This window comes from Corvus brachyrhynchos, unplaced genomic scaffold (assembly GCF_000691975.1).
Source record: "Corvus brachyrhynchos isolate BGI_N302 unplaced genomic scaffold, ASM69197v1 scaffold101, whole genome shotgun sequence".
NCBI lineage: Eukaryota > Metazoa > Chordata > Aves > Passeriformes > Corvidae > Corvus > Corvus brachyrhynchos.
This window is the reverse complement of record NW_008237239.1, coordinates 17,963,854-17,984,104: the sequence shown is the minus strand read 5'-3', so window position 1 is coordinate 17,984,104 and position 20,251 is coordinate 17,963,854. Positions and strand designations below refer to the sequence as shown.

Sequence of the window (20,251 nt, the reverse complement as noted above, 5' to 3'; positions counted from 1 at the left end):
CAAGGCAGCAGTAGAATAAAGGCAAATTATGTACTCAGGAAATGCGGCAATCTCAGTCTGCCCCAAACGATATTGATCTCACGAGCCCTGGCTTCAGAACAGGGAGAGTTTCTTAGTAATGCTTTATTTCTTGAGATGGTTTATAAGGAGAAATCAAACACTAATGCCCAGGAACAAAACCTAAATGAAGCATAATCCACCTTATGAGTTATAGCAAAAAAACATTCTGGACAACATCAGGTTTTACTACATGTAATGGCTTTATGAAATGTATAAATGTTATTGTTCTATAAAATACATTTTTCATTCCAAGAGGCAAATTTTAATTCATATTTATTCAGGACTTTCCTTTCTAGTGCTTTAAACTTACTTTTAAAAGAAAGACGCAGGATTGCCAAATTAAAGGTTTATTATAGTGTTTTTATTAACAAACTTTCATTGGAAAGTTCTGGGCGCATTAACATAGGAGGCACATTGGCTTCGATGTTTGGCATTTGACAGTCAACAGAATTGCACTTCACTGCGATAGCCTTGCCACAACAGTGTGAACTTTCATGGCAAACCTCGGAGCGAGCCTCTCTCCCTGACCTGGTCAGCAGGTGCTTTTTATCATTTTGGTCAGCCTTCAAAACTCGCTCATTCTGCAAAGAATGCTGATCTATCTTGCTCTCAGCTTTCTTTTTCTGCTTTGACAGAGAGGCTTTCTTGCTTTCCACCCCGTTCGCTTCTGTACCACCCTTTTCATCACACTTGTCTGTCTGCTGACAGAATCCCTTCTGGTTATTTGAGACACTGTTCTCACATTCAGAGCAACGCACTATTAGAGGTGCTGCGTTTCGGCAGAGGAACTGTGAGGAGCTCATCACCTTTGGAACAGTTCTTACGTTTTCCTCTGGGTTTTGATGAGTGTGTGTATCTGTCCTGTTTATTCTTTGATGTGCCTGGAACTGTTGCATGGACTGGAGGAAAAAATTTTTAGGCAGAGAGTTTTGTGTCATCGTTCTTTTCAGCCTTCCTTGAAGGCAGCTGCAATGGAGGACGTGCTGGACTGGATGCACGTAACCCTCAGCAGCTTGCTGTAAAGCATTTATCGGAGCTACAGAGCTTTGGATCTGCATAGTGCCCGGGGAAGGAGAACACTGGTAACAGAAGGTGTCGCTTAACTGCTGACAGGAGTGCGGACTCCACTTCACTGCCACCTGCTTGTATGCATCAGGACAGCTACACTGCCTGTTTTGAGAGAAAATTGGGCATATGGTGGGTTGGTCAATAGATGTCTGCAGCACAGCTGAACTAGCAACATTTTTGATGCCTTTACCGACTTCACTATTATAGGCTGGATGCATAGGCATACATGAGTTTTGGGGCCTGCTGCTGAAGAGCTCTGAGCAGATATGAGTTTCTTCGTACGTCACTTTCTCTGCAGGGTTACAGATGCCGGTTTGTGACGCCAGAGGCTCAAGCTCATAGTGCTCATGCTCCATTTCTGGTTTCTGATTTCTGGAGTCCAGCTGATACTTGCTAACAGGATGTGATTTGTTTTGACTTCTGCCCCCTTGGGCTCCTGAAAAGGCCTGAGAGAAGGCATTACATTGCAGTTTTTTTGGTAGTGGGATCTGACCACAAGTGCCCTGGGGCCCAAGGCATCGGCACATGCACTGGAAGAAGAACGTTGCGAAAGCCCAACTAATGCACATTATAAGCATCATGAAAGTGCCAAGCTGCGTGTATGCCAGCACTGTTGAGGGCATCATCATTGCCCCAGCTACAAATGTAGTCAAGGCAGCCATTGCAATAGCAGAACCCATACGGCTTAGAGAAAAAATGACCTTCCCCTCTCGGTCAGGGTCAGGGGCTAAGCGATAAGCCACTCCATAATGAACAGCAAAGTCCACCGACAAGCCAACAGCCACCGAGATTGTGACAGATTCCAACACGTTCAGCTCCCACCCAAGAAGAACCAGAGAACCTACAGTGACAAAAATAGTTCCAGCTATTGAAACTATTGCATAAAGGCTTATGATTATGTTCCAAGTTGTAAGAAGCATTACGCTAAATGCAACGGCAACTGAAAGGCCCATGGCAATCAGAGTACCATCAGAAAGACTGTCCTGAAGATCATAAAATTCAAGGTTACTCACAAACCAACCATTGCTAAGACCTTCAGGAGCAGAACTAAGCTCACTTGAAATCCACGAGTCCACCTCTTTGTAGAACTGATGCATTTTCTCGTAAGCCAGTGTGAAGAGGTAGGTGCTTTGGAACTCCAACACCACTGCCCTGATGGTGTCATTAAGGTCAAAGCGAGGCCCTGGGGTCTTGCTATCTAAATGGTACCCTGTGCTTCTTTCTAGCTCCATTATAGCTCTCTTGATACATAATTCAAAAACTTCTTGTTTGTATGGAAAGCTCCAGTGGCTGCAGCAGGGGTAAAGAGATGGCTCATCACAGTCTTGATTTTCCATCCACTGCTTAAATGTTTCAATGAAGCAGCTTGTGAAGTCTTGTTCTTCTGTCTGATAAAAAAAGGTTTGATTTCTTAACTTCTGACAGAAACGTAAAATCCAAACCTGTGAGGCTGGGCTAGCGATATTAAAACTTGTATCCAGCTGCAGCTTTCCTTTGCTTTTAGGGTTTAAAGGGTCACCATTATCCTCAGGTGTGACACCCCAAATTACTGTAATCGGCATGTGGAGCTCTTCTCCATGGTGGACACGTTCAAACATAAAAAGTTTTTTGTATTCTGCATCATATCGTTCAAATGGGTGAGAAGACCTAAAAACTTGAAACTCAGAGAGCTCCAGTGACGGCAGTTTCATCTTTGGATTTACACACACAATATATGCTCCACCAATTGTTAAGGCAAGGAACCAGAAAAGCCAAATATACCGAAATTTGATAACAATGCATGGCAAAACTTTCTCAAAAAATATCCTGGATGCTTCTGAGACTGCAAAAATAATCTTGTGGAACATTTGGCACAACACTGTCCAGCAGTTTTTGTTGTTGTATACCCTCTGCTGAGGTTTCTTAAAGCAACTGAAAATATTGAGAAGATATCGTTCATGTAATACAACTACAGCAGGCAGCCATGTAACCATCAAAACATAATTCACCAGAATGGCAGTGCCAGCATAAACACCAAAACACCTGATTGCTGTGATATTGCTGACATAATTAGCATAGAAGGCAGCAGCGGTTGTAAAACTCGTGACAAACATGGAAAGAGCAGCATGTTGCAATGTGATGCTCACTGTCTCCGAGGTTCCAGCATGAGGTTTATCAAACTTTGTGTAGTTCCACACATCACATAAAACAAAAGCATCATCTGCTCCAATCCCAACGAGGATAATCAATGCTGTGAGATTCATGAACGGAAAGAACTCAAAATTAAATACTACCCGATAGAGAAAATAAGAAATAATCAAGGAACTAATTATTGCAAACATAGTCATCAGCGTGATAAACATGGACTTGGTGTACACACACATAACTAACAGAACAATTACAATGGCTATGGCAGGATACACAGTATCCATCAACAGGTAATCCTGAAACAACCTATGTTTTATTCCGAACTCAATCCCTGTGATGGTTGTTACACCATCGGAAGCGTTCCAGTTCTCAAAGTTATCTAGGTAAATACTCATCATGCTTTCCCCTTTCTCGGTCGGGGAGAAGAGCATGCTGTATTTTAAAGCTGGTAAGACATAGTCAGCTGTCTTTGGGCTTAGGAAATCCTTGTCCACTAGGTAGTGAAGGATCTGGTAAACAGCGTTGTACTTGGTACATTTGCGAGGCACGTTAGTACACTTGAGTTGGTCCTTCCTTTTGGCATTCATATCCCAGCAGTCCGGCCCCAGGGTCCCGTTGTAGTAGTATTTGGCACATGTGCGAAGCAGCTTTAGGGTGTGAGAGACATCCCGTTCGACAATTTTCTGACACGATGACCTGTTGTTTAGAATAGCAATATAGTTGCCCAGTGTCCAGCTGGGACAGCACGAAGCAGCAGTGGCTCTCTGGCAGAGATCACCAAACTGGGAATGGGATCTGATCTATATAAAGACAGGCAGGGAGAAAAATCCAATTTAAAGTCTGAAACATTCAGTAACAAAAAAAAAAGCCAACCCAAAAAATGACTTAAAATTATGAAAATTCAGTTTACAGTCCTTTGAGTGTCAACATTTTAAATTCTTACTTCCACACACACTCCTTTTGATCAGTATCCTCTTACATGCAGGAGACTATACCAGTCAGTACACAGACTTGTCACAGTGGCACAGAATTGGCAGAAGCGTTAAGAGCGTTATTTGAAGATCCACTGAGGTGTTTTGTTTCTTTCCAGACTGAGGACTGTTAACTCTCTTCTATTATCTCAAGCTATACTCGTAAGAATAAACAATCAGCCATACATGAATGAAGTTTCATTCTGCTTGGAATCATATCCTGAAGCTCCTAGGAGAGGTAGGAACTTACCATCCAGAAAAGAAGGATGTGATAGCTTTACAATGACTTCCATCACCTCTCCTCTCTTCTACAACCCTGATTTTGTGAGTCTCTTTTAGGTCTTGTACAGTGACAGGCACTGTTCCCGAACAGCTCTGCCTGCCGCCCAGGCACTGCACGTCCCTAAGTCATGCAGGATTTCCAAAGCGCAAGCACAGGATAATTCACTGTCATAAAGCACCCCAGAATAACAGGTCACGCCTCTGAATGCTGCACCCACGGTGGGACAAAGTCCCAAGAGTTGACTCAGGAGTGGAGTGGAGGCAGCTGCAGCAGCAAGGCCAGAGAAGTCAAAGGGATGAGCAGGCAACAGTGGCAAGCGCAGAGGGGACGGAGCTGGGACATGGGGGAGCACTGCTGTTGTCAGCTCAAGCAACTGCCCAAAGCCCAGAACTTTACAGAAATGATAGCAATTTTAACATTCTGGTTAAAGATTCTCCTGAACTAAGTGAGTCTTAATCCCTTATGGGGATATTTTTCTTTCGCTTCTAGAATATTCCAGATTTAGTCAAAAAAAGTAAGAGAACAACTTCGCTAAATCGCCACAAGACACTTCTACGCAAACTGAAAGTAACTGTAAACCGGAAGCGAAACTCTTAAGTAACAAGGTTAGATCAGGGAAATCTTCTCAAGTTGAGAAAACTCAATCTTTGGAAAGCACAAGGAATAAAAGTCTCAAAAAATAGAACTTCTGTTATATGTGACAAAGTAGAATCAGTCCTTCAAATATTATAGTTACATATGTAGAAGTTCTGTTTTAATCAAGTTACACAGAATGAACACATATTAATACAGTCACATTAATAAAGCCATGTGCTTCAGATTTTATAGGACTGGGCCCTGAAACAGTTGTCCATGTATGTTTTAAATTTAGGTGATCTGTAAGAAACCACTTAGCCTCTTTTTACTTCTTTTTTCTTCAGCAAAATTGCACAGGTTTATTATTAGCAATCCTTCATAATGCAGACAAAAAAAATCCACTCGGAGATTCTCTCAGCAGTTATAAAAGCTTTAATATGGACCAAATTTTGTCAACCAGTTTCTGAACAACAACAAACTGGCATTCCAAAAAAACAGGATAATTCACATTTGATTGTTTCCAGATAAAAACACTCACACATGCAAACTCAGGAAAAACGGAACAACCCACTAAATAAAAGGAAGCACTGGAATAGCATATGGGTGTTTTTCATGGCACATCTCCAGGTTAGCCCTATGAGGATATAATAGGCAAACTGGGAGGAGAGGATTGTATTGTCTTCTCAATGTTTTCAGGTTCAAGATGGGACAATGAGGTTTATATACTGTTCTTCTACACTTGCTGCAGGCCATAAACATTCACTGGCAAAATAACTGCTGCCAAAGATAAAGTAACATGAGCTGGCAGCTGGAAATTAGAAAGTAAAATACAAAACTTAGCTCCTGATAGCTCATTAAAATACTACGTAAAATGTTAATAGATTGTAGCATTGGGCTTTGTTGGTGATCCAAAGGAACTGGAAAGGTCATTCTGGTGTTTCCAGACCTGGTCTGCCACTGGCACCATTTTAATTTATTTTGGAACAAGTAAGGAAACTAAACTGTGTAACCTGCATACATCTGTGGGCAGATCTGCCCAAATGGGTCTCTGCAGTAACAGAAAATCACAAATCCACTGCTTTGGGGAAGCACTCTGAAGACATAATATACAGTCTTTGAAGTTTATAAAATAACTGTTTACAGTTTATAGGGAAAACATTCTGCAATTAACAGGTAAAAAAAAACCCCAAGCCTTCTTATCCAAGTAGTAAAAAATGAGAACACCTATAACTATTTTGTATATAAAGTTTCCATGAAGATTTTAGGACTAGCATATGCTGAGCAGCTGCAGGATAGAGCCCCTAAGTGTCAGTAAAACCTATAGTTAAAGTAGTTACAAGCAGATGGGAATACAGTTAAACACATAGTGGATATGCTGTTTGTTCCATACTAAAGCCAATAGTAGTTGGCACTGATATCCTGCTTATCACCAGGAAAATACTTAAATTCTAAGGTTTGACTTTCCAGAAAGCAGTGCCTGATTTTCCTGTCTTCGAATACAGAAAGTTTTGCCACTTAATTCACCAGAACTGTGGCCCTAAGCAAGCATGAACTCAAAACCAAAAATAACTACGGCCAGAAAAGAGTTTGTAAGTTCAGGAGGTCACCAAAGTCATGGATTTCTTCCTATGGCTGCAGTGCAAGTCAGCATCCTCTCCCTCCCTAGGGACTGGCTGCTACCAGAACTTAGCATTCAGAAGTGGGACATGGCACAGCACTTTGTGAGTTCTAAGAAGTGTTAGAAGTACTTAAAAACTGCTAGAAAGTGTTAAAATAATTCAAAATGTTATTTGTAAGTAACAAGCATTTAAAAAATAAACCATGATAAAAACTTCATCCCTTTCTGAGCCCTGAATACCTAATTTTTGTAATAAATTTACATGCACAGACCAGTAGTAATAGCAAAACCTAACCATATTGTTTTCTATACTAACTAGCTAAAAATCAATGCTGCTACCATGATGCACTGTTGTTCTACCCAGCTGAGGTGTTCAATTACTTTATTCTTAAGTAAATTACAAATAATGATCTACAAAAACATTATTTACAACAACATTCTCTATAAAAATCTACACAACTGTGGGTGTAGGTGATGCAGCAAACATTTCATTTTCTGAAGTGTTCTTATTTCGAAGGAAGAGCTGGTTTTATGGGGCTTGTTTGTTGCAGTAAAGTAGTTTCATCCTTACCTCACAAAGTATAGCAGTATTTGAAATAACACATTATTATCAAGGTGAGCAGATGGGGAGGAACAAAAGAAAAACTCCTCAGGAGTAATGCAATCATTGCAGAGATATTCTTCAGAGGTAATTAACTGTCTTCTGGTAAACAGAATGATGTTTTTTAATTCAGACTGCATTGCTTTGCAATGACCTACACTGCCTGGGATTCAGCTGCATCAGCTGCCTGTGTGACTAAACCTCTACAGTTAAATGCACAGATTAGCATCTCCTCCCTCAGTCCCAATTTTTACCCTTGTTAAAGGTTACTCTCCCCTGGATCTCCTGATGGAACTGGTGATGTGAAGACTCATTCAAAACTGAGCTGGGCTGCTTCAGATACTGTACTTTGCTCACCTGGCTCGTTCTGATTGCAAGAGATAAGGGATAACCACATGAGCCATCCTGTCAGTGCAATCATCTCTGATGGGGAAATAAGGAACATTTCATGAGCGTGTGAGGACAAAACCCACTTCCACCAAGGGAGGCCAACCAGGACAGAATGCCTGTCAGCAGACTGCCAAGGAAGATTCATTATACAATGTTCCACTACACCTCAATGTTTTAAGCAAGCGAACGATGGCTGTTGTAGAGAAAACAGTTTGGGAATTTGCTCAATTAATACAGTTGTCAAAAAGAAAATGATCAATCTAATAGTGAAGATATTTCTCATTTATTTAATGTTGTATAATATGAATTAAATTGTTTACGATTTTTTTGCTTTGGAGGAGAGCAAAATGGAAATAAATCATTCAGTATTAACAGAAGAAAAACATATTGCTTCATACTCAGAGGTTCAAAGGACTCCAGCAAGTGACAAGCTTGTATTTTACAAATAAAGTTTAAATAGAAAATTATTATTACTCTTTAAATATCATTATCCACATATAGTTAACTGGGCTGTATTTCTAGCTACTGTACCTATGTTCCTTTGCTGTCCATTTGCAACCTAAACTAACAAAAAAAAACCCAACTAATTTGAGTGACCCACTGGGTGTCAGAGAAAACGGCATATACTATGAGGTTATAGCTACTTCACCTGAAGGTGAAAAAGCAATAAAAATCAATTATTTGCTGGAAAACAAGAACAAAACTCCATGGAGTAATATTCTATGAGGAAACACACAGTAAAAATTAAGACAGTCCTTTCCTGAGGCAACCCTCTTCTACCCCATTCTGGATGCTAGGAGTAGAAAATCCACAGAAATCCCCCTATATAATCGGATTTACAAATTGAAAGTTGTTTTCTAACTTCATGTGCATGACCATTTGGCAGGAGGTGAACCACATAAAGACCTCTCAAATGCTACTGGATGGCAGTGGGCAGCGAAACAAAGTTTCAAATACACATCCTGTATCTGCAAGTTAAACCAATGCTGTATTTACTTACCCTCAAGTTGTCTACATTGCACATTGACTTAATTGCATTCAAATTCCATAAATTCTCTCCTTCTGTTGATGTAAACACCACTCGTGAATAGCGATCACCTGAAATTACAGGAGGGGGTTTTCACTGATTGTTTGGGCGGGCCTGGTATCAAAGGCTGAGGCAAAATCCCACCACTCCAATGACACGCACGAAATCTTTGTCGAGTCATGGCAATTCACCTCCTTTTCAACATGAGCTGTTTATCTGTAAGACTCACTCCACATGAAAGTTTCTATTTCCTTAAAGTGCTTATAGTAAATATGGCATCTTCAATACTATATACCACTCAGAAGCTCTACAGACTTCTATTCAAGCAAACTATCTTCTGAAATATGACAAACAAAAATCAAAAGATCTAATCAGCAAACTATGAAATTCTTGGCACAGCATAATGGCAGTACACTGATAATAGTAATCAAAGGCTTATTTAGTAAGTCATTTGGGAATATAAATAATAATTATAAAGCTGTTTCTACAAGAATGTTTTTGCTTTAGAAGCAAATGACTGGAGTGGAAATTGTTGTGATATCCTTGAGGCCATTTTCAAGAATTCCACAGTTCAGACACATGGAGCTTAAATTACAAATTAAATCGCATTTATCAGCAGACAGATTTAGGAAAGGAAATAATTACTTAGTGGCAGTGAGATCTGTCTGCAGAGCTCACAAGAGAAACAAATACACAAATATATAGTACTGCCTAATACAGTATGGTACTTTAGGATAAGAAATATTATCACATTAATTAAAATATTCCAAAACCCCAAAAAGCTGAATTTTTCCCACTGCTGTGAAGCTGCAGAATTTTTGCCTTTCACAAGACAGCAATGAAAAGACTCAGGGATAGTGCTTTATGATCTCCAGCCATGCCTTAGGATCAAGGGAACTGAAATGTAGAGATCCTGGAGCAGACAAAGAAAGATACCAGGAATGACAAAAGTGGGTCAAGAGGAAATCAACTGTTTTCTTTACATAATGGACTGGCAAATTTTCCCATAAAAGCACGATTCCTTCATGACTGTTGCAACTGAGACTACACAGAAACACTAGAGGAAAGAATGATAGTGAGACTGTGCAGGAACAGTGGCCTGGATAAGAGGAGCTAATTCCACTTCAAGTTAATGCTCAGCAGAGTTCCCAGAACATTTCCTCTTCCTTACTCATGATATGCTCAGTCTAATTTGGTTCTTTTCACAGGAGCAGAAATGATGACCTTGCTCCCATCCTCCTCAAGACCATACTGTAATTGAAAAAAAGAATAAAAATCTGTTCTTCACCCCAGTTTCCCCTGGTCATTGCTCTCTTAGACCAAGTAATCTAAACAAATAATTTCACAATTGTGTTTTTGTGCTCTGTTATCAGTCCTCACATGTGGAAGTAGCCACAAAAGAGCTCAGGTCATTCTACGAATAGAGGCAAGATCTACATCTCAAATGCACTTTCTGCCAGAATAGCACTTATCAAAGTTCTGCAGTGTGCCTTGTAAAAAGTCAAAAGACTTTGTCTTTTTTGTCCTCAAGTTTAACTTAGTCAGCTTCATAAGCCTACAGTGCCTTAAGGTGGGGATTTTCAATTTTTACTTTTGTTTCTTTAAGGGGGATGTTTTCTTTGTTGTTTTCTTTGGTGTATATTTTTTTTTCCTTAAACAAACCCCTAAATTCTGTACAAAATAAAACCAGTGGATGCCTTTTAGGACATATACAGGAAAAGTATTTTGATTTAGGTTTTTTAGAATTCAGCTAACGGCCCAGATAAAATACAACTTCTTCCCTAATGTGAATTAAGCACTACCTCTCTAGTCACACACAAAACACTGATTTTACAGTGTTCAGCACTACCAAGAACTAGTAAAATTCCTTACAGGAAATGGAAACGCTTAAAGGAAGCACTTTAAGATAAACACAGTTTATTTTGAGAAAGAACCAATAGAACACAACATTTCAGCCCAATTTTCTCAAGATTTCTGCACACAGAAAGAAGGTGCTTATTGTGTGTATATATTAAGTAAAAATATCTTCCTAATATGGCCTACAATATACAGAACAGTTCAGGAAACATTGAACTGGCAGAAGTTTTTAGTCTTCCTTCCATCATTTCTCCACTTACTTGGAATATCACAGAAAAAGGTATCCTTGTGGAAGTTCCAGTCTGCTTGCCTCTTCTCTCTTTCATAGTGATCATCTGACCATCTGTCATCTTGATGACTAAACCAAAACAAAGTTTTACTTTACCTTAGCAAAGAAATTATTAAAAGAAGCACCATCCAAACAAGTCACACCTTAACAGCTCTTAGACATGAGAAAACATATTTTTACCGATGTGATTTTGGCATACAATAACTGATACAGTAATTTAATTTTTTGTTTGAATTAAGAGACTTCAAATGGAAGGACATTGAGTCCAGTACTGAAAATACCCATAGAGAAAAGTAAAATTAAACATTTTTTAAAAGAGCTTGCAATGGGAAATATCTAGCCTGATATGAAAGGCCTTAAGAACTGTAGACTATTAGATTGTGTATTTATTGAAATCAGTGGCAGTATATATATTAACTTCAGCAAGCCCTGGTGAAAGCACAATGTACCTACAAAAACCACCAATAAAAGAAAGTGCATTTTTACTACAAAGTTTTACCTTTTAGCTTGCTCATCTGCATATTTGAAAGGATAGTTTGCAAGTGTTGCTTTGTACCCTGTGTTTTTCACCATGTTGTTCCATGTGACCAATCTCTGTCCTATGGCCGTCCCTCTCGGTTCAAAACCCTAAGGGGAGAGAAGCACAAAATTCCATTGATGCTTTTCATTCTTCGGCTCCAACGGGAGAGCGGAAACACGATCAAAGTGATGGATAGTTTTCATTATGAAGCATAATTACTCCAGGCATCTACTTTTAGAGGTAAAATGCTTTATGACAGGTCAGACAAAATAATGACCGACTGTAGAGAGTGATGAGGGATTAAGAATTCTTGCACGTCCTACTGCTCTCTCTGAGAAGAGATGATGATTTAGTCCATCAAATGTTCAATACTTGGTTTTCAGAGGAAGGGCATTTTACAAAGTCCTCTTCTGTATCTCAATTATCACTCTCTATTGATTAAATATGATTAAAAACTGTCAAGTATATCTTCTCTATTTCTCCAAGAATAAGGCAAATCTTTAAATAATTTTGAAAGTGACTTTGAAACAATTTTAACTTGGCTGTTTTCAAGAAATATCCATTACATATGGATATGTACAGATACACATACTATACTATAACAATAACTTACAGAAACAGTTTATTTTTATTTGAGGATAATAATTAAATGCCACATTTTCAATAAAAAAGTCCTGAAAGTTACTCATGCTTAAGAGCATTCATGGAAAGTGAAAAATAAGTGCAGTATTTAATAGAATCTGATAAAAATTACTTTTAGTCTTTCAATATGGCTATCACTTCATCCCCAGAAGGCCCTTAGAATCCCCTTCTCCTTTAACAGCTCCTGGCCTTCACTCTTTGAAACCTGAGTTAGAATGTACGGTCTGTGCTGTACATCTACAACTCAGATGAATTTACATTATTCAGTCTGAAGCAGTTCTGTTGAAGGACACATGACCTTAGAAAAATGCAGAGGGAATTGAAACTAGTGGATAACATTCTCTGATTGCAACTGCAGCTTTGTGTTATCATTTGCTGCTCCGATGTCAAGGTTGGGCAATTGTCAACACTGTGTCAACTGCTGTACTTGCATTTGCTGTTTACTGGTTCCACTGAAAAAACAGCAAACAAAAAATACTTATTTGAAAGTACAACTGATTAATATTGACTTACCAGCAGTGGATCAGAGAAATCTGGAAGATCTGGAACTAATATTCCCACGAGAGCACACACCACTATGAGCACAGTGCACATGCCCAGGACCACCACGGGCCAGTCGGCAATGAGCGCGGCGTAGCTACGGGAGAGGAGCAGGGACAGGTGCTACAGCAACGAAAGCCGCACACAAAACTAATCCATACTTCTCTAAAGAGCTTTTCATAGCAGACTATTATTTTTCCCCAGGATTCTGACAAAAATGCAAGCTTATCCATTATTGCAGACCACTAGAAAAAGATGCTTTGTTAGAAATTTAATGAGAAAAAACATCCTTAGTTCTTTTTTTAAAAAACTTAAGTATTTTAAAGAAAAAAAATCAAAGAAAGAAAAAGATCACTTTTAAAGTAGAACCCAAAGAAAACATTTCCTCTATTTTTGAAACAGCCATTAAAAAAAATTCAAACCTTACATACTTATGATCCATGAAATCTTTTGTAGTTCAAAGATGCAAGGGATTGGCAACATGATGCATAAACTGATCACCATTAATTGTCTAGTTTTACAGCATAACATCCATCCTTGGATTTTAACACCTAGTTCATTCTAAATTTTGAGTGGAGGAATTTTTGTATTCTAAAAATACAAACCCAATTTTTATTATTTTTAAAAAATATTCTTATTTTTGTTAATTCAACAGCAAAATTCAGAAAATTAAGTGAAACCAAGAAATCTTAATTTCTAAATTATTTTTCTTCCAATAAAGACTCGAATTCATAGACTTTATGTTTCAAAAGCAATATTGTCTAATATTGGGAGCAGAGAGAGTACAGGAAGTCTCACAGAGGCATTAGAAAAGAAACTACAGGCTATGAATCCTTCTATACAAATGGTCTCTGTACACACTAAATATTGATTAAGAAGATCTCCACTCTTATTTCCTCAACTTAACAAGCAGCATAACATGAAAGTTTATAGCAGAAAGCTCCTTTACTTACTTCTACTGTCTTAAAAGATTATGGCTCTTTTTCAGTTTTAAGAGCAACTTCCTAATTAATCACATTACAATTGTCAGCTCGACAGAAATTTTCTGTCCTGCTGCTAAGAAGAGAGGGATTGTCCATCTCCACACCCCAGCAGTGGTTTCCCAACATTCTGACTGCAAAATCCATGGCATGAGCAAGCTTATTCCTGTTTTTCCATAGCATGTGGAAATAGGCACCTCTACGGGTCCAAGTAGAGCTTTAGGGAGCAAGGAAATCCAAAGCACTGGGTGTTTCTCCATTTCCCATTAGGTAAACATGGTAAACTCTGACATGTTCACACAAGAGGTTAATTAGCAGAAGCTTGAAAAGCAATCTGAAGTCAAAGTTTTCATTAAAGTCAGTCACAAAGGGGCAGCTTGCCAAATGAGCAATTGTACAAAGTAGAAGTGAGGGGAAGTAAATGACCTAATAGAATTTTCCTATTTATAGGACTAAATGTTTTTATAAACACCAAGCTAGACTGACTAGCCATTACAGACATTTGCTCTGAAGTCATAAAAGTTATACCCCAAAGTTTTATTTTCCTATTCATCACTAGTGCCAGATTTACCACTTTGACATGTTGTCTCTACACTTCCATTCTCAGTTGAGCAGTCTTAAATTGGGTAAATTCTATCAGCTGTAAAAGAAATTCTGTCCTAAGTGTCTAATGTGATAATAAGCCACATACAGAACACAGTAAGTGCTTGTTTACACCTGCAAATTTTTTCTGTTTCTTATACCACATACTGAAATTCTGATAAGCAAAGCTGACCTGGGCTGACAAAAGGACTGACCACTCCATGTTTAATTTTACCTGTCTGAGCATCATTTAGTGCTGCTGAGGGCTCTGGCTCCCACCAAGTTACCTAAAAAGCAGCCTCAATCCCATCCCACCATACATGGCTAAAGAGATGGCAGGTTTTTAAATTTTTTACCCATTAAAAAGCCATTACATGAATTTAGTTACTTTTTCTTTCCTCTGAAGAGGAAGCCACTGCCCTGATACATTCAGCATAAATGACCACTTGCCTCAAAATGCCTGACTTTAAGGGGAAAATGCTTAAATCAATTCCTCAGTGGAGGAATCACATTCAGAAAGGATATCCTTAGTGCTAAGCACATCCTTCCTAAATCAGGATAAAACCTCCCACTTTTGGATGCCTCATTAAAACTGTTTTTTGGTTGTGCAGTGACCTAGACATATATCCACACAGATACCTTTTCTTCTTTCTTTTTCATCCAAACTATTCCAGTACTGAATGCTGAACTCATGTAAGTTTGACACTGAGTGAAATACCACTTTTTATGCCATTTTGCCCTGTTTTCAGTCTGTTAGAATGGTACTAATTTTAACTAGCTATGTACCATTAAAACGCATATGGCTTTCATTAATTTATTTCCTCCTGATGTTTTCCACACACCTATAAGAGGTTTGATTTGTTTTTAGTTTTTTTCCCTTCATGTTTTAAGTAATTCAAAATGCTTAGGAGATACAGTAATTCAATCTATATTTAGCACCACTAAAAGCACCACTGTTTTCAAGCAGTTTGTCCAAAGGTGATCCCAGACCTCAGATGTTTTCTTCAAAAGGAGAAGGTAAAAAAGCTAGTGCTTAGTTTTTCTTCCCATTTTAAGCTACAGCGTAATGTGTGGCTAGAGTTAACTTTTCAATTCAGCCCCTATATACAGATGTCCTCAGGTTCAACCACTCCTCAGGCTCATACAGAGACAGAAATGTACCATATACAGTTTCTGTATTGTAAAAAGCTCACTCTGAGCAAGAGATATTTGTGTGACCCAAATCGCATCAACACACAGACTTCTGTAACTCAAAACAGATACTTAACAAACAGGCCTGCTCTTCACTGACAGCAAATGCTAAAGATGGATTGTGTTTTTAACATATTTCACTTGAGATGGTTTCTTGTTGCCATTACTGATGCGCCGACAGTTTTAGACGCAATGCTCTGTTATTTTCTATGACCCTGCCACGCTACAGAGCCTATACAATCCAAACCCAGCGTTCTAGATTGCATGGGGTTTTAGGAAGAATTAAAAACTACTATGATTAAATTTTCTTAAACTTGTCTGTCAGGTCTGTTTATCACTATTGATGATACAACCAAGCCACTTCTCAGAGCAACCCTTAATCAAAAAAGTACTGAGGCATGGAGTTTCCATGCTTGTGGAGGTAGTGTACATACACACAAAGAGAATGGCAGAGATTGTAATAAAAATGCCATAAAATAGTTGAAAACAAGAAGCATTGAAATCTGCATAGATTTTAAATTCTGGCCTATTATTAATGAGAAGACTGCTTTTCTGTCTGTAAATAGAGCCTGAGTTTGGCTGTCTTGTGCGTTCTATCCCCTTCCTGCTCCCCCAGGATTCACAGGTAAGTTATTAGGGATGGTAAGGAACTTATCCCTGGCTCCTTGTTTCAGTGTTGATTTAGGGACCCATTGCAGAGGGACCCTGCCTCTCCAGTCTCCCGTGGCAGTTGCAGAAGTTTACCACTCACTGCCTAAAGAAATACGTTTAAAATCTGCTTTAAATTGAATGCTTATTATTTTCTTTGAATATTCCTTATTCTTGCTTTGTATGGAGAATAACAGCTTTGCCATCATGTCATCTACCACCTTTACAATTCCACAAACCTCAGCTGTGACAGCATTGCACCTTACCTTTTTGGTAACTTGAATGGTCTGGCTGGTCTGAAAGAAGGAAAAAAAGAGAGTAATTGAGAATGCATGAAATACGCATGCACACATCAATTTGTTTAATTATTCTCATACATGGGTAAGCATATAAATTATAAAAATCAGATATTTTAGGATATGAATTATTTTGAAAGGCCCACAATCATATTCAATTGAGTCTTTGCAAACAAGTAGTTCAGAGAATAATTACAGCTACAGACAGCTGGGTTTTCAAAAGTGGAATTTTATGCAGCTAATTTTTGGGATTACTACTCCAGAGGCTTTTCCAGTTTTCAACAAGAGACCAAATAAACTAATGTGATAAAAATTCAATACTATTGAAAATCATGACAAAGTTTGCATATGATGGGAACAGACAACCACAACACCATGTTCTGACTGTAATTCACAAAACCTCTTAATTATCCTTTGTAATTCCATTAAAAAGAATTAGTTTGACCATAAATTCTGTCTTGCCATAATAAAGGAAACAGAATGACATAGGGCACCTCTATAAAATATTTTTATGCAATGTTTTGTTACTTCTTAAAAATGTAATATAAAGTATATTATTTTGAGGAGGAGATAGCAAACCCAAGCGAAAATTATTGTTATCTGACACTGTTCAGCGGGCACTTCAATTTGTTAGCTACTGGACCACAAAGTTTCCCATAAATTCCACTTAAAAAAAACTTCATGAAGAATCTGCAAGTCCTTTCAAGAATGTGACATAAAATCACTCCAAAGGCGTAACCATACTACAGCTTCAGTTAAGTTATGGATATATTTAATATTATGGACATATTTAATATTATTTCTTTAAAGAAGTACAGAAAGCCCTGAATTAAGAGGCAGGTACTTGCATAAAACAGACCATTTAGTAACATCACACCAAGGTTGCCAAAAGCATAGATTTGTATGCCTTCACACACAGATAAACAGTTCAAACTTCAGACTCCTCAGAGATTTTCAGAAAAACTTAATCCACTACATAGAAATGAAATTTGCTGTTCTTCAAAGTAGTAAGAGTTGTTTACTACTACACAGTAGTAAAATTTGCTCCTTACAGCCATGAGGAAGTTGAAGAAAAGCAGAATAACCAATCTGCAGTTGCAGTGACTCAAGGATTAAGGAAAGGTACAGACAATGATTCTCTGTTAAATTCAGCCACAAAAATTAAGACTAAATTTATGAAGTGTCACCAACGCTCACAAGATGCACAAATCTGACTTTCAGATGTACTGAACATACCCAATTCCCTAACTAATCCCAAAAACTGCTGGTACCACTACAAAAGACTCACCAGCAGCCAGAATGTAGAGAAATCCAAGTAAACTGAGTTCTGAAATGACTTTGAACAGTAAGTTCCTCGAGGCTGAAAAGAAGTTGAGGCAGGCTCGGGGGACTGCTTGTTGTCTGATCTACAGCCTCAACCACAAACCCAACTTTTCCCAACTCAGGCTAGACTGGAGGGTAAGAAACCACGTGCTGAAGTCAGAACTCACTCAAGCTGAATCTGGAGTTAGTAACAGGACTCTGGATGAAGAGTCCCTTTCACAGACTTGGACCAACACAGAGCACTCACTGAATGTGCCTTCCCGACTGTATGGAAAAGGGGGCAAAGCCACAGTGTTGGGAATAACAATTTTTTAAACTGCAGCATAGACTCCGGGGTTTACAGATGAGAGAGAAATATAAACAGACATATTTACTGTTACTATTGTGATTCAAACGTGGATTTCTAGCTTTCATTTGTAAAGATCTGAATTTCCATATACATTCAGTCACTTGTTTTTGTCTATGCTTTAATGGACTCTGCCATGAGCAATAATATCAGACAACTCTTTGGCACAAGCAAAGTCACCCAAGGACAATGATTAATGCAGGCTTTGTATTTGTGCTGACTTTATAAAGGTTTCTGTGACAATTCCGGTTTATATTAGCAGGTAAAATTGTTTTTTTTCAAATAAATACCTACCTTATCCCCTTACTCCTGGTCTAGTCTCTGTTTCTCAAGGCATCAGGGGCTACTTTAAAATTAAATTTGCCTAATTTGGTTTACACAAAATGGGTAAAAATACCAACACAATCATTCCTCATCCTCCCCTTTCCCATCAAAACCAAAGTACATTTCCCTCTGTTTCCTCCACCTGCAAAAAATATTCAGTGCTGAACAAATTACGATGATTAAGTTCTTCAAAGTTAAGGAGGGTTAAAGGTCACACCTGCTATCAAACTGTTTTGTTTCGAAAAGCATGCCTTGAAAAAACCTGGGTACACCCGGGTGAATTCCAGCAGTGTAACCAATCCCTTGCAGCTGTTGTGATGACTCTATTATATTGGTCAATAGGAGAAGTTATCCCTGAAAACTATGCCCCAAAATTCTTTAGTTATGCTCTAAAATACAGAAATGCATGGCAAAACCAGATCTTTCCCACTTAATTAATGTTGCTGTATCTAATTTTTGAAGTATTATGCTTTCATTGAGCCAGTTTAAGTAACACCATCAGCCTCCAAAAAAAAGGGTGGACAAAAGAGTCCTCATCAGTTTTCATGAGAAAGAAATGGTGAATTCCATTCTTTTGCTGGGACAAAAGCCAAGTTGATCTGTGTATTAAATTACCTTTATACTTAGTTCTCACAAGTCTGATAGCAGAAAGTGACTATTACAGTTGTTTGTGACAAGACCAGCACAACCAAGTTACTACATAAACTGCAGTCACTGATTAAAATCTAATAAATACTTTGCACCAAGAGGGGAAAAGGAAAAGAGGAAGACAAGGACCAGCTCTGTTCTACGTCCATTCACTGTGAGTGTCAGACCCTGCTCAACAGATGCTTTGCTTCATCCTGTCCTTTCCTAATGGCAAGTTTTGTCTGAACATCACACAATTAAGAAACACAAAAAGAAAAGATAAATAGATTGGTTAAAACCCCCAGATGTTTCTCAGCCTGAAATGTATTTTGGATGACCAGCATCCTTCTGTGTAACATGGTGAAAAGGAGGAGCGGTGTCTTTAAAAAGGGCTGCTGTAACACCAGCAAGTTTACTCTCGGAAACAAAAGAGCATCAGAAGGATTGATCATGTTTGGACTGGACTATTGCAGCTCTAATTATTCACCTTTCCATCCTAAATAAGCACTTAACCTCAGTGTTTCTACCATTATTTTGAACAGTGAGGTAATTTGATCCTTTGTGTACATACCTACTCAAATAGGGGCAGTTCACAGGTATAAAAAATAGGATTGCTTTACGTATTTTTCAGTCTGAGAAAGACAATGATCAGTGCTTGAGCTTCCTGGAGGGGAACATGCTGTGCCACATGACAACATCCTGACTTTGGGTTCCCAGGGAAGCCAAAGTCTCCTTTTGATTATAGCACTGAATGAGTGTTCTCATGGACAGGGTATATCAGAGAGGGGAGTTTGGTCCTAATTTCAAGAATCATAATGGAAAACAAGCTTTTGGAAATCCTATGTAGTATTAAATCTAGTTTATAACCTTCATGTCACCTGGGCATCACACGGCACAAAGCAATGTTTCAAAACATGCTCCTCAGCGTGGGACTGCTGCAAATTAATTGAACACTTAATAATAACACTATGGCTGGTTTACTGCACATGCAGCGTGTTTCATTAATCTAATGTATTTCAGGGAAACACAAACCTGAATGTGTCAGAGGACAATAAGAGTATCTAGATATTCCAAGACACTCTTTTCCAGGCTTTCTTCACAAACCTCGGCTGTGAGAAAGGTACCAAAGTAAGCAACCCCAAGGAATCAGTATTTGCTGCTTTCTTAGTGGGTGCAAGAAACCCTGCAGAACGTAGCCATGGAATAGAAAACTAGGAAAACAAGCTGTGTTTTGAAGCATACTCTGAAGAGTTTTCTAGTTGTTGTGAAGCACCCACCATTTCAAAAAAGTGTTAAAAAGGCAGCTATCAATAACCTAGGAGGTTGAAAGAGATATTAACATGATTTTAAATAGGAACATTCCTG

The 20,251-nt window shown here is 38.5% G+C and overlaps 1 protein-coding gene across 3 annotated transcripts in view; it reads right to left on the bottom strand.

The window, feature by feature from the left end:
- Nucleotides 1–236: 236 nt before the first annotated feature.
- Nucleotides 237–20,251, bottom strand: part of DISP1 (dispatched RND transporter family member 1) — a 58,315-nt gene continuing 38,300 nt past the window's right edge. For 2 of the 3 annotated variants that reach the window (XM_017730067.1, XM_008630350.2), the window contains exons 3-8: nucleotides 16,237–16,266; nucleotides 12,543–12,666; nucleotides 11,367–11,494; nucleotides 10,839–10,936; nucleotides 8,695–8,792; nucleotides 411–4,055 (exon numbers count right to left, since the gene is read on the bottom strand). In XM_017730067.1, the coding sequence (XP_017585556.1) occupies nucleotides 411–4,055; nucleotides 8,695–8,792; nucleotides 10,839–10,936; nucleotides 11,367–11,494; nucleotides 12,543–12,666; nucleotides 16,237–16,266 (4,123 nt within the window). Of the gene's footprint in view, nucleotides 4,056–8,694; nucleotides 8,793–10,838; nucleotides 10,937–11,366; nucleotides 11,495–12,542; nucleotides 12,667–16,236; nucleotides 16,267–20,251 lie in introns of all 3 variants that reach the window. The other variant, XM_017730065.1, reaches the window with a different exon arrangement.